The sequence below is a fragment of the Anabrus simplex genome, chromosome 8, assembly GCF_040414725.1.
Source record: "Anabrus simplex isolate iqAnaSimp1 chromosome 8, ASM4041472v1, whole genome shotgun sequence".
NCBI lineage: Eukaryota > Metazoa > Arthropoda > Insecta > Orthoptera > Tettigoniidae > Anabrus > Anabrus simplex.
In genome coordinates, this window is record NC_090272.1 from 121,939,486 (window position 1) to 121,954,216 (window position 14,731).

The window sequence follows — 14,731 nt, forward strand, 5'->3', positions numbered from 1 at the left end:
TGTTCCAAACATGAATTTAAATTACCACCAAATGCTATATTTGGTGACTAGGAACACGCCATTCTTGTCGGCGTGTCCTGCATTTGGCTCAAACCTGTAATAAAGGGACGTCGTTTTCATCTGGCACAGAAAATTCAAGAGCTGGTTTTAAATAAGTCTTACCGTCAAAGCGATCCCGAAACTACCAATATCCTGGACAGCTTAATTTTGAAATTATTATTACCACTCTTAAATACATAAGGAGTGGGTACCAGTGTTGTTGACGATTTTTTTTCAAGGATACCAAAAATTGAGCGTGCCGAGGATTTTTGTGACTCTGTGCTAGAAAATTATATTGACTTTTCCTTATGTAACATGGATCGATTTTACAACAAGCTCCGTATACAGGATGTATAGCGCAGGCCTTCTGAGCCCAATCTGGTATGTTCGATCCTGGCTCAGTCCGGTGGTATTTGAAGGTGCTCAAATACGTCAGCCTCGTGTCGGTAGATTTACTGCCATGTGAATGAAATCCTGAGGGACAAAAGAAACAAAAGAAAGAGACAAGAAGAAAACTCACAAAATGTATTTTACATAAAGTGAGGGAGTCTAAGTCAAATGTCATAACCAGGCATTGTCTTTTACAGCTGTGATTTATAAACATCTCACTAAATGATGAACATTTCATGTTATTTTTACTATTTATTTCCCTTTTCAAATCATTTGCATTTGATTGACGAAGTTTTTCTGTAAGGACATCCTTAAACCCATACAGGCGATAACAATGCTGCCAGTCCTCTGTTCAAAATAGGAAGCTGGTTAGTTAAATTTAGCGGATTATTACCACCCCATCTTTGACTATGGTCCTCTCAATTTCAGTTATAGTTCTTGCAATTTCCTCGTTAACGACCAGCACGCTTTTGAAGCCTAGCTGGCCGGCTGGGTTTACATTCCTTGTCCGCGGTGGGCCGGGATTTCCCCAACTCGAGACACAGCGTTGTAAACATTCCGTTTTAGGTATTTAGCCTCTAAGAGCGAACTGCGAGACTGGACAGGACTGTGTGCAGCTGTGCAACACTAGAAACCTGACAAGCCAGCGGGTTTCAGGACCGGCACGCTTTTGAAGTTCGCCACGTGGACTGTGACCGAAAAAGCAAGCATGCTATTGGTCAAGAGCCATCTGCTATTGGTCACAACAGAAGCAACTGGAGACAGTCATAAATCTGGTTACTGTCGTGGGGTGGTACTGTTTAACGTGTGAGCCGCCGATCGTTAACGAGGAAATTGAGAGAACTATATGTCCAGTTTCGTTTAATGGTAATCTACTTATAAACTGAGGTTAGCTGTGAACCATACGTTTCTCAATTGATTTTTCACCCTGCGGTGTTAAGCGTTAGAAAACCGTTTCAAGTCGACTTGCAGAAATTAGGATATTCTTTATGAACTTATTTCTTTCTGTAAAAAGGAAATTCTTTTCTACCGTAGGGCTATCAGGCTCAGTGACCTGAGTCGTGTGAGTTTCACTCGCAATTATTTGTACAAATTCCTCTGCAGTCTCAATATGGGTGATTGTCTTTCCTTCTCCCTCTTGTGCCTCCGCCTTTTGATCGGTATTTTGAAGAACTTCACATAGAATCGTCGGCAGTTTAGCATCTTTGAGAGCCTTCACAATGCCGGCAGCTACTCGGAGAGGTATGACAGCGTGACTAAAGAATAAGATGCTGGATGCCATTTGAATGGAGTCAACAATGGTTACATCTTCGTCATCAAAGACCCTTGTGGCGTACCCTGTGAAGTCGTTGAGTGCACCCAGAGCATCTATGGTGGCTTTCGTGATGCGCAGAGCCCTGAGACCCGCGTTGCCGACCAGGAAGGCCGTGTGACTGGTTTTGGTCATGAGGAGCGCTGCAGCAGAGATTCCACCGGAGGCGGTGCTTAAAGATTCACTGGCCAGGCCTACCCAGCAGCCACGAGCCTCCTGACTGTTCAGTCCCAGCGTCTGCTTGTGACCGCGCCGGTCAACCAGCTGTATACAGAAAGAGCACTCAATGAGAAATATTATATAAAGTACAGGATGGTAAGTTCAGTTACAGGTTACGAAGTTTGCCGATGTTGGATTACATTTAGTACTTTAAAAGAAAGAAAAATCTTGTTAAAACTTATACGATTACATATTTATTTATTTATGACAGATAAATGTCATTTTTTAATGCTATTTGTTCGGGGCGTCGACCCATGTGGATCTTTTGCACCTACTGGCACCATTACCTGCGTGTAATTGGAATGGTGGTAGTGTGGAATGTTGTGTGTGAGTAAAGGAAGATTAAGGACGTCACAAACACCCAGTCCCCAGGCTAGGGATATTAATAATTAAAATTATAAACCCCTGACCCAGCCGGGAATTGAACCCGGGGTCGCCGTGTGATAGGTAGATGCGTTGCCCCCTACACCGCGGGGCCGGACTAGATAAATGTTAAGTGTCAATGTTATTACAGAGAATAATAACTGCAAATATTTGATGAAGAGTGCGTAATTTAGTAAGACGCAGTAAACAATCATTGTGATAATGGAAGCTGTAGATATGATAAGCCCATACAATTTCAATAAAAACTATCAATTAAACATATTTAAGATTTATGTCATCATCATCATCATCTGTTTACCCTCCAGGGTCGGCTTTTCCCTCGGACTCAGTGAGGGATCCCACCTCTACCGCCTCAAGGGCAGTGTCCTGGAGCTTCAGACTCTTGGTCGGGGATACAACTGGGGAGAATGACCAGTACCTCGCCCAGGCGGCCTCACCTGCTATGCTGAACAGGGGCCTTGTGGAGGGATGGGAAGATTGGAAGGGATAGGTAAGGAAGAGGGAAGGAAGCGGCCGTGGCCTTATGTTAGGTACCATCCCGGCATTCGCCTGGAGGAGAAGTGGGAAACCACGGAAAACCACTTCCAGGATGGCTGAGGTGGGAATCGAACCCACCTCTACTCAGTTGACCTCCCGAGGCTGAGTGGACCCCGTTCCAGCCCTCGTACCACTTTTCAAATTTTCGTGGCAGAGCCGGGAATCGAACCCGGACCTCCGGGGGTGGCAGCTAATCACGCTAACCACTACACCACCGAGGCGGACTAAGATTTATGTTCATAATATAATACCCGGGCTGAGTGGCTCAGACGGTTGAAACGCTGGCCTTCTGACCCCAACTTGGCAGGTTCGATCCTGGCTCAGTCGGTAGATTTACTGGCACGTAAAAGAACTCCTGCGGGACTAATTTCCGGCACCTCGGCGTCTCCAAAAACCTTAAAAGTAGTTAGGGGGATGTAAAGCCAATAACATTAAAATGAAAAATTAATAATAATAATTAGTCAGTAGAGATATCGATGTAATTTTTATGAAGATGAAAATCCTCAGCCTGTTTCCAGTCATTCGATCGGGTCAGGAATGGAGTGAATGAAGACCCCATCTAGCAGCGAGGATAGGAAAGGCCTGGTGGAGGTCTTTCGAGTTGACACCGTATAGGCGACCTCCACGTCTGTGAGTATGGGGCCACACCTATGATGAATTCTAATGATGAAGACAGCACACACAGACACGCAGTCCCGGAGCCGTCGGAATTAACCATTGAAGGTCAAAATCCCCGACCCGGCCGGGAATCGAGCTCGGTACCCCTGGACCAAAGATCAGCGTGCTAACCATTTAGCCATGGAGCTGGACATGACTGACAGATGAAAGGAAATTATATTGGAGAGTGTTTATGGAATTAAGGATGACAGGGAAATCCGAAGCACCCGGAGAAAAACCTGTCCCGCCTCGGCTTTGTCCAGCAAAAATCTCGCATGGAGTGACCGGGATTTTAACCATGGAACCCAGCAGTGAGAGGCCGGTGCGCTGCCACTGGAGCTACGGAGGCTCAAATTGTGCGAGTTATTAACTAATAATGTTGATTTATACCAAAATAAAATCTATTAATTTGGCAATACAATATGGCCAGTAGAGGTTATTTTTTATTTAGAATGTTATTATATTTTGGACTGTACGCTGTTTGATAGCGGTGAACGGGGTCATGATAGTTGAGTGGTATTACCACTGGCTGCTCACCAAGGCAGCTGCAGTTCAAATCCTAGCCAATCCACCATAGATTTTCGAAATGGAATGTTACGTCCGTATGATTAAGATTCCACGTGAATCTGCATGTCCCGGGTCTATGATCACGATATCTACAACAATCGTGTAAAATTACAAGTTTCTTGCTTCAGTAATTGTTACGCCGGTTAACGGATAGCGGGACCACACTTACCTTGTGTACGGTGTACCCTATTGTAGCGATGCTTTTAGCGATGATTCCAACAAGAATAGGGGTTGTTGGAATGGTGAGAGGGTTGAAGAGCGCTGCTAAACATATTCCAGCGAAGCTTATGGATATGAGTGTTTCCGAAGTTTTCATCGCTTGCTTTGTTTGCTTTGTGAACCATCCCGGAGATTTCACTCTATCCAGCTGCACTTTTCCTCCAAACTCAGAGTATACACCGTCCTTAGGGCACACCATCAGACACTTGGATAGTTTATTTGTTTTTAAAAAGTGAGACCAACTTTTGTAAACTCGACAGTGTGAGTCAATGAACAAGTAACTATTGTTGTCACTGCTGTCATATTTTGGCATTCTTATTACTGGCACTAGTAGGTCGTCTGATATGTTGGTAACAATGAAAATAAATGCAACAGGTATTCTGTCCTTGTTCGTGTAGTGTTTGGTCTGTTTCATAATAGTTCTACAGACTTTGCCAACAATTTTCAATTGTTTCCTCGTATAGGCAACGTTTTCGTCATCCAGCTTTCGCGGAGGACCAAATAACGCATAACCCACTTTATTTTGTAAGTAAACTTTTTCAGATACATGGAAGATGTCCCACGTTCTCTTTCCTAAGATACTACATAGATGTTGCTGCATTTCCTCGGCCCCCTTGGCCCAGTCTTGAATCTGTGGCCGCTCCCAGTCTTCCATGGTTTACAGATAATATCTCTGAAACGATAAGAAATCAGTATTTCAAATAAACAAATAATAATAATAATAATAATAATAATAATAATAATAATAATAATAATAATAATAATAATAATAAATGTTGAGCTTTCAGCCCTGAGGCTGGTTTGGACCTCAATAGCTCCGCCATCAGCCGTCATAGGTGGCCCAGGCGTCACTAAAGAGGAGGCGTACTAGGGAAATGAGAAGTGAGGAAGTTTCCCGTTGCTTTTCTCACTGAACCAGAAGATGCTATTAAATCTCAGTCTGCCAAGTCCACTGAAATGCCCGCACCATTCGACCCTATGAGCAACTTGTTCAAACTATTCATCACAGGGACTGGCTGCATAACGAATGGCATTACTAGCATCTCTCGAAGCTTGGTCCCTTCCATGTTGTAAAAGCCAAGGATAAGACTGAGACAGGTCAATGAAAGTAACAAAATTGCTCTAGCCCACGCCAGAAGACATAGTGCACATAATAATAATAATAATAATAATAATAATAATAATAATAATAATAATAATAATAATAAAAAATGAAGTGGCGTATGGCTTATAGTGCCGATTGACTCCCTTAGGAGACTTGCGCGTCGTGATGAGGATGAAATGATAATGAAGACGACACATATACCCAGCCCCCCTGTCAGCGGAATTAACCAATAATTGTTAAAATTCCTGACCCTGCCGGGAATCGAACCTGAGAAACCTGTAACCAAATGCCAGCAAGCTAACCAGTTAGCCATGCAGCCGGGCAGCTGCCCTTATGCGGCAGACCCTTCGAAAAGGGCGGATCATGCCGTGTATAGGGAACTGCGTGTTACAGTGGTGGAGAGATGGCGTGAAATGATAACAGTAGGCGAAAAAGCTTGAATGGTTTTTTTTAAAGCAGAAAAGACTGTAATATGAAGATAAAATGGGAATTGTAGAGGATAAATTGGGGCAAATATATTTTTATAGGAAGAGGAATTAGGAATTGGAATAATTTACCAAAGTTCCATCTTCTTTTAAATGTTTTAAGAGAAGACTAGGTTAACAACTTACAGGAAATCTGTTACCTACGCGACAGCCCTAAATGCAGATCAGTGGTAAATGGATGAAATGAGGGTAGTGTTGGATGTGGTGAATGAGTTGCAGAAATTTTGTTGAGAGCACAAACACCCAGTCCCCGGCCCAAACTTTTACGAATAAAATCCCTCGACCCCGCCAGGAATCGAACGCGGAGCTCCAAGGAGAGAAGTTCAGGATGCTGACCACTCAGACGTGGGGCTGGACAGTGATAATAATAATAATAATAATAATAATAATAATAATAATAATAATAATAATAATAATAATAATAATAATAATAATAATAATAATACATCCGACAGATAACCCCGTTACTCAAGATTAACAAAGCACCTGGCGAGGACTCCCTAATCGCCGAACTCTGGAAAAATATACAGATGACAAGGCGATCGATGTACTGAGATAATCTACGAGATTTAGGACAGAGACCTTTTCCAGATTGCTGGACTTCAGCCCTGATGCTCCTTCTTCATGTTTTTTTTTTTTTTAAAGGTGATAAATTAGACTTGAATAACTACCGAGGCATTTCACTACCGGTACTCTCAACTACGTACGATGTCCTCTAGAAAACCCTTCATATCAAGGCAGAGAAGGAACTGGATCTGCAACTGGGGAGCTATCAAGGAGAAATAAGAAAAGGACGCTCGTGTGTTGACAGATCATGAACCTTAAATCCATATTTTCGTAACTGAAACGTAATAAATTCAAGTTGACCTTCATCTATTTAATAAGGCCTACGACTCGACTGGTCTTTTTTTTTTTTTCCTTTACGTCGCACCGACACAGATATGTCTCATGGCGACGGCAATGGGATAGGAAAGGGATAAGAGTGGGAATGAAGCGACCGTGGCCTTAATTAAGGTAGAGTACCAGCATTTGCTTGGTATGGCAATGGGAAACCACGGAAAACCATCTTCAGGGCTGACAACAATGGGGTTCGAACCCATTCTCTCCCGAATGCAAGCTCTCAGCTATGCAACTCTAACCGCACGGCCAGCTTGCTCGATAGGTCGAACCACCTTAATCAAAATTCTGAAAGAACTGAAATGGGACAATGGAACAAGAGCGATAATTCAGTAGACTCTGACGAATACCACGTCCAGTGTGAAATTTAGAAGAAAAATTTCAGACACATTTGGAATCAGGACTGGAGTTGGATGATCTCTCTCTCTCTGGTTCTCTTTAACTGGGGGCTTGAGAAAGTTATCCACGAGTGGCGCAAAAGAACTGAGTAATGAAGGTATTGAAAATATGGTTAGATTGGGCTGTAAGAGTAAGAACGTGACAATCGACTGTCTAGCATTTGCGGATGACCTTGCGATTTTTCCTATTTCGCTCGCACAGCTGCAAAGCAAATTAACCAACTCAAAACACAAGCGGCAAAGGCCGGTTTCCAGATCTCCTTCGAGGAAACATAGTTCACAACGAACATCAAGCCGGTGCCCATACAGCTAGCGGTAGACCACGAGATGATAAAACTAATCAAAAAGAAGTTCAATAATAATAATAATAATAATAATAATAATAATAATAATAATAATAATAATAATAATAATAATGCTGTGAGCTTGCATCCGGGAGATAGTGGGTTCGAACCCCACTGTCGGCAGCCCTGAAGATGGTTTTCCGTTTTTCCCATTTTCACTACCGGGAAAATGCCGGAAGAGTTTCTATTCATAGGCCACAGTCGATTCCTTCCACCTCCTTACCCAGTTTCATTCACCGTCATTTACTTCATCTGCATTAGCTCCTAAAATGAGATTGGCGTCTGGAAGGACATCAGTAGTAAAAATATGCCATATAATTTCACCTCACCTCATCCCCGATCCCGTACCAGGAAACGGGACTAAGGGGCATACATACATACATACATACAAGGGCGAATCAAAAAGTGAGTTACACTTCCAAGTTATGGCCATTTATGAAACCACTTATACATAGGCAACACGGCTATAGCAACATACAATGTAAGCTCAATTTTCCACATAGTCCCCAAGAGACTAAAGATTTCTCGGAACGGTCAACAAACTTTTCTATTCCGGATGCGTAGAAATCACCTCCAGCGCTATGAACCACATGGAGACAGCTGTTTTCCTCTTCGTTTCGGAATCGTCGTCCACTGAGATCCTTTTTCAGCTAACCGAACACATGATAATCGCATGGTGCTAAGTCTGGACTGTTTGGAGGATGTTGCCGTACCTCCCACTTGAATCGCTGCAGCAGTCACACCGTTGCTCAATTTTCCCCGCCACTTTTCTTTAATTGCCTTACGAACCGGTTGACAATACGAAGCCGAGTTGATTGTCGTGCCTTTCGGCATAAATTCCACGTGCACTACACCCCCCATGTCAAAGAACACTGTCGCCATTACTTTTCCTGCTGAAGGTTGGACCTTGGCCTTCTTTCGTGGTGGTGATGTGGTGTGCACCAATTCCATCCATGTTCTCTTTGTTTCAGGGGTGAGGTAGTGGACCCACGTTACATCCTCTGTCGGCAGCCCTGAAGATGGTTTTCTGTGGTTTCCCATTTTCACTCCAGGCAAATGCTGGGGCTGTACGTTAATTAAGGCCACTGCCGTTTCCTTCCAACTCCTAGGCCTTTCCTATCGCATCGTCGCCATAAGACCTATCTGTGTCGGTGCGACGTAAAGCCACTAGCAACAAAAAAAAGTCAAATAAAATAACATAAAAGGTAGAGGTACGTTTTAATAATGAAAAGTAAGATATTTTACATTTTAAAAATAAGAATAGAAGCAAAAGAAATAAAAATGTGTCTCTAAACTTAACGGAAGTCCTGACTGAAATGCTGCGATTTTTGTCCAAAAACTCGAATGTTCAATTTTAACCTTAAAAATCCCCGATTCTTCCTCATTCAAATCCCGTTATCAGTTCTTCCCTAACGTCATCTTTAAAGCTCTTATTGCTGGAAATAAAGGGTGGCGATATCGCGTATATAGAGCAATCCCACGCCCCTTTCTCTCCGCTGTGAGACAAAATGAGCTGCAAAGTTCTTTCGGACTACCATTTCAATAATGCCGTTGGAATATATACACCTTGTAGTAGGCATATGATGTGCGTAAGATAAAGACTTCTGAGGGAGTAATTTACAGTCCATGACAGTCTTAAAGCATGTTTCTTAAAACTTTCGATTGCTTTTTTATCTACCTTAAAACTTTTTCAGCTCTTTGTGACAGAATTCTAATAAAATTTTTAGAGAATGTTTGAATATGTACAGGAATTAAAAGTAGTGTGTATTTTATTATCGGTCGAATATTCTTTTTTTCTTTCTTTCTTAATCCGTTTACCCTCCAGGGTTGCTTTTTCCCTAGTACTCAGCGTGATTGATTAGCAGCGGCACGGCTGTTGTCAAATGGGCTCTCGGCTTATCATCTTAGGTTGGATCGGGCAGCTCTGAGTAACCCATTTCCCCCATGCGGTTTAAACTTCTCCATGACGCTCAGCTCGTTCATGAAAATACTGAGCCTGTAATAATTAAGAGGGTAATTCCTCAAGGCAGTATTATTGGACCTTTATGTTTCCTTATATATATATATATATAAATGATATGAGTAAAGAAGTGGAATCAGAGATAAGGCTTTTTGCAGATGATGTTATTCTGTATAGAGTAATAAATAAGTTACAAGACTGTGAGCAACTGCAACGTGACCTCGATAATGTGAGATGGACAGCAGGCAATGGTATGATAAATGGGGTTAAAAGTCAGGTTGTGAGTTTCACAAATAGGAAAAGTCCTCTCAGTTTTATTTACTGCGTTGATGGGGTAAAAGTTCCTTTTGGGGATCATTGTAAGTATCTAGGTGTTAATATAAGGAAAGACCTTCATTGGGGTAAACACATAAATGAGATTGGAAATAAAGGATACAGATCTCTGCACATGGCTATGAGGGTGTTTAGGGGTTGTAGTAAGGATGTAAAGGAGAGGGCATATAAGTCTCTGGTAAGACGCCAACTAGAGTATGGTTCCAATGTATGGGACCCTCACCAGGATTACTTGATTCAAGAACTGGAAAACATCGAAAGAAAAGCAGCTGGATTTGTTCTGGGTGATTTCCCACAAAAGAGTAGCGTTACAAAATGTTGCAAAGTTTGGGCTGAGAAGAATTGGGAGAAAGAGGACGAGCTGCTCGACTAAGTGGTATGTTCCGAGCTGTCAGCGGAGAGATGGCGTGGAATGACATTAGTAGACGAATACGTTTGAGTGGCGTCTTTAAAAGTAAGAAAGATCACAATATGAAGATAAAGTTGGAATTCAAGAGGTTAAATCGGGGCAAATATTCATTTAGAGCAGTGGTTCCCAACCTTTTGTCGCCCATCGCCCCTTTCTGGAGGTTGGCTAATACCTATCGCCCCCTTTTCATGTTCATTGTATGTCTAATTTTAATTTGAACTAAAGTGTAAATAATAAAGCAGTTTTATTATTTTAAACAATGTTATTACTGTATATAAAAACAACCACAGCAGTTTTATCCGGTCACTCTTAAATAAAATAGAAAATATTAAAATGTACATTTGTTACAGATCTTCTAACAACAAAGAAGTGAAATAATTATTACGGTATCTAAGATCATTGACGAACATTAAGAAAAAAACAGGAGTACATGTTTTCATTTTTAAATTGGAATCTGGAAAAGTTGAGAAAGTTGACAGTTAAAATTTGAAAAAATAAATGAAAATTTGAAAACTTTGTTATTGTTTAATTTTACCATTTCAATGGCTGCCTTGTCCTTGGTGGATTGCAGTTAAAGCTTGAATATCCGGCTTTATGTTCGTCAATTTCAGGCGCAAGTCTCCTTTGAGGCAAATGTCCAACTTATTTCTTTGTTTGGTGAGGAGCTGGACAACAGAACTAAATCCTTTTCCAACTAAATATGTTGACGGGAACGAGATGAGAAGTGGTTCAGTTTTTCCCCACAGTTGTGGATAAGTGTCCATAAGCTTCACCCAGGCTAACTCGTAACCCTTCTGCTTGAAAATGATTTTCGCCTCACAGTCATACTTCAGATCTAGAAACTCCGTCTGCAAAGAGTTATCAAGCTTATCCACAGCTTCAAACGAGAATGGATCTAGAATCCAATCCGGAATTTGTAACTTGGTCAAATCTTCAAATCTTGATTCCATGTCAGTTTTTAACTGGTCAAGGTGATCAGTAAAAATTAGGATTTTGTCTTCTGGGAGTTCAGGTGTCTCGTTATCTGACAATGAACACTTTTTAAGAGTCGGAAACTGAATAAGCTTTTTACGGCCAATATTTACCTTGTAAATATCAAACTTGGCGATGAATGATGAAATTCCTTTGGCCTTGATAAGGTTCATCTTGTTTCCTTGAAGCCTTATATTGACTTAGTTCATTTTTTCAAATATATCTGTAAGGTACGCAAGTTCCAACTTGCGTTGCTTCAAATTCTCACTTAAGACAGGATCAGACGTGTCGAGAAACTCAGTAACCGTATCAAATAATTCGAAGAAACGGCGCAAACAGTTTCCTTTGGAGAGCCACCTCACGGCCGTATGTAGAAGCAAGCGTTCGAATTCCTCATCATTTTCATGGCAAAGTTGTCGGAACAGACGGTCATTGAGGGAATTAGCTTTGATCTTGTTGACACCAGTAATAACCAGTTGTAGGGTTTCATGCAGGACACCACTCAACTTTTTCGCAGCTAAATGTTGACGATGAATGACACAGTGAATAGTGATGACCTCTGATGACCCAGCATGACGACCTGACATAGCAGCACACGCCCTCACGTTTGTTAGGGGAATTTCTTTTTCCTCAAAATAATCTTGCACCACTTTAAAAATTGACGATCCCTTCGTATCAGTGATGAAAGTTCTAGCAAACAACATTTCCTCGGTAATTTCCTTTTGTTCATTGATAAACCTCACATAAGCTAATGAAATTGCTTTGTTATCAATCACAGTTGATTCATCAATCTGCAAAGCAAATTTACTTTTTTTCAACAAACTGGTGAGTTTGGATTCAACGTCCGTGGCCATTTCGTCAATTCGCCTGGAAACAGTATTGTTGCTCAAAGGAACCGATTGACTTATCTTATTACTAGGGCCCTCGCCTAGCATGATTTCAACAATTTTTTTGGTAGCCGGTAACACAAGAGTTTCGCCAATTGTGTGAGTTTTACCACATTTAGCGATCAATAAAGACACCTCGTAAGAAGCAAGAAGACCGTTGTCAAGATCGGTTACTCGTTTTTAAAATAATTCACTCACATTAGGCCGTTTGTCAGTTTTAGCTCTGAGGTGTTGAAAATAACTAAGTTCTTTACTCACTTTATCACTGTGTACTCTTGATAAATGATCTTTCATTCGCGAAGGCTTCATGGCTTCATTACTATTAAATGTTTTATCGCACAAAAGACAATGTGGAAACTGCACATTTTGCGGTGACGCAATAAAGCCACATTTTAAATACTCAGCTGAGTACTGACGACACTTCTTTTTCTTTGAATCCATTGTGCATGAACTTCTACACTTCAAAACAAATGCACTAAAACAGAAAAGCCACGCACAAAAACTTATGGTGAAGCACACAAAGGCTAGTTAAGACTGAAGACGAATGTACTGTAAGGCCATCTACAAACAGAGCTAGTCAATAGTAATTGATTGGTAACTGAAGTTTCCGGCCGATTACTTGAGTGTCACTTCCTGTGTATTTCAATGGAAAGCCACACACGGCGCCACCAGTTAGTAATCTGTTAGTAACTAGTTTGTAATCAGTTCCAGGTGTCTCGCGGAGCCAGTCACCAGCGAGTTGAGTTTCTCAGTTCCCAGTGAACAAGTGCCTTTTTTACGATGGCGAGCGAACTAGTTTTCAACATAAAGTTAGTGGGAGAAATTAAAAAACACCCCGTACAATTGTACGCTGAAGGATCACGCAAGAAAGGACATTACGGAGAAAGAATGGAATTATTTTCTAAGCTTTTTTATTTTTTGTAAAAATAAAGATCACTTTTCGAGCTCGATAGCTGCAGTCGCTTAAGTGCGGCCGGAATCCAGTATTCGGGAGACAGTAGGTTCGAACCCCACTGTCGGCAGCCCTGAAAATGGTTTTCCGGTTTCCCATTTTCACACCGGACAAATGCTGGGGCTGTACCTTAATTAAGGCCATGGACGCTTCCCTCCCACTCCTAGCCCTTCCCTGTCCCATCGTCGCCATAAGACCTATCTGTGTCGGTGCGACGTAAAGCAATAGCAAAAAAAAAAAAAAAAAAAAAAAACAAACTAACTTTTCTTACCTTTCTTCAGAACTCACACATTCCCTCATATTTGTATTTCGCTGTCGAATGGCAGGCGCAATAAGCTGCACCAAGTCCATATAACTGAACCGAAGGCCAGTATGCTGACCATTCAGCCAGCGAGTCGGACACCCGGCAAATTCTACTGTACAGTACTATTTTAATTTTCCCCCTTTGAATACTCAACGCCCCCACATCGCCCCCCCCTCTTATTTATTGCCCCCCTGATAACCCAAATCGCCCACTTGGGGGCGATCGCCCCCAGGTTGGGAACAACTGATTTAGAGGAAGAGGAGTTAGGGATTGGAATAAATTACTAAGGGAGATGTTCAATTTCTTTGAAATCATTGAAGATAGGGAATCTGCCACCTGGGCGACTGCCCTAAATGCAGATCAGTACTGACATTGATTGATTGATTGATTGATTGATTGATTGATTGATTGATTGATTGATTGATTGATTGATTGATTGATCCCACCTCTACCGCCTCAAAGGCAATGTCCTGGAGGGTGAGACTTTGGGCCGGGGGACACAACCGGAGAGGAGATCAAGGACCTCGCTCAGGCGGCCTCACCTGCTATGCTGAACAGGGGCCTTGTGGGGGGATGGGAAGATGTGAAGGGATAGTCAGGGAATAGGGAAGTAAGTGGCCTTGGCTTTTAGTTGCGAACCATCCTGGCATTTTGCTGGAGGAGAAGTGGGAAACCACGGAAAACCACTTCGGGGATGGTGGAAGTGGGAATCGAACCCACATCTACTCAGATGGCCTCCCGAGGCTGAGTGGACCACGTTCCAGCCCTCGTACCACTTTTCAAATTTCGTGGCAGAGCCTGGAATCGAACATGGGCCTCGGGGGGGGGGGGCAGCTAATCACACCAACCACAGGGGCCGAATTATTTTTTAAAACTGAGTTTGGTATCATTCTGTGAGATGTTAATGTTATTATTTTTACGTCCCACTAACTATTTTTTGACGGTTTTCGGAGACGCCGAGGTGCTGGAATTGTGTCCCTCAGAAGTTCTTTTACGTGCCAGTAAATCTACCGACACAATGCTGACGTATTTGAGCACCTTCAAATACCACCGGACTGAGCCAGGACCGAACCTACCAAGTTGGGGTCAGAAGGCCAGTGCCTCACCAGTTTGAGCCACTCAGCCCCATCAGTAGAATATTACTTTCATATTTTTGCTCCTAAAATAGCAACAACCTAATTTTGTGGCTGTTGAATGAATAATAAAAATTGATATTCCAATAGCTTATACCTGACTGCAAATCGCGGAGATGTTCTTAAGGCTAGTACACACCTAGCGACAAACACCTAGCGAGACACTGTCGCTAGACTGTTGCGATACAATGTCCCGCGTCCACACCTATAGAGCCAGTTGAACCACAG

The 14,731-nt window shown here is 42.2% G+C and overlaps 1 protein-coding gene across 3 annotated transcripts in view; it reads right to left on the reverse strand.

Annotated features, from left to right (window-relative positions):
* Nucleotides 1-373: 373 nt before the first annotated feature.
* Nucleotides 374-14,731, reverse strand: part of LOC136878874 (uncharacterized) — a 105,542-nt gene continuing 91,184 nt past the window's right edge. For 2 of the 3 annotated variants that reach the window (XM_067152432.2, XM_067152433.2), the window contains 2 exons: nt 4,275-4,997; nt 375-2,005 (listed from right to left, as the gene is read on the reverse strand). In XM_067152432.2, the coding sequence (XP_067008533.2) occupies nt 1,373-2,005; nt 4,275-4,979 (1,338 nt within the window). In that variant the 5' untranslated portion in view covers nt 4,980-4,997 and the 3' untranslated portion in view covers nt 375-1,372. Of the gene's footprint in view, nt 2,006-4,274; nt 4,998-14,731 lie in introns of all 3 variants that reach the window. The other variant, XM_067152435.2, reaches the window with a different exon arrangement.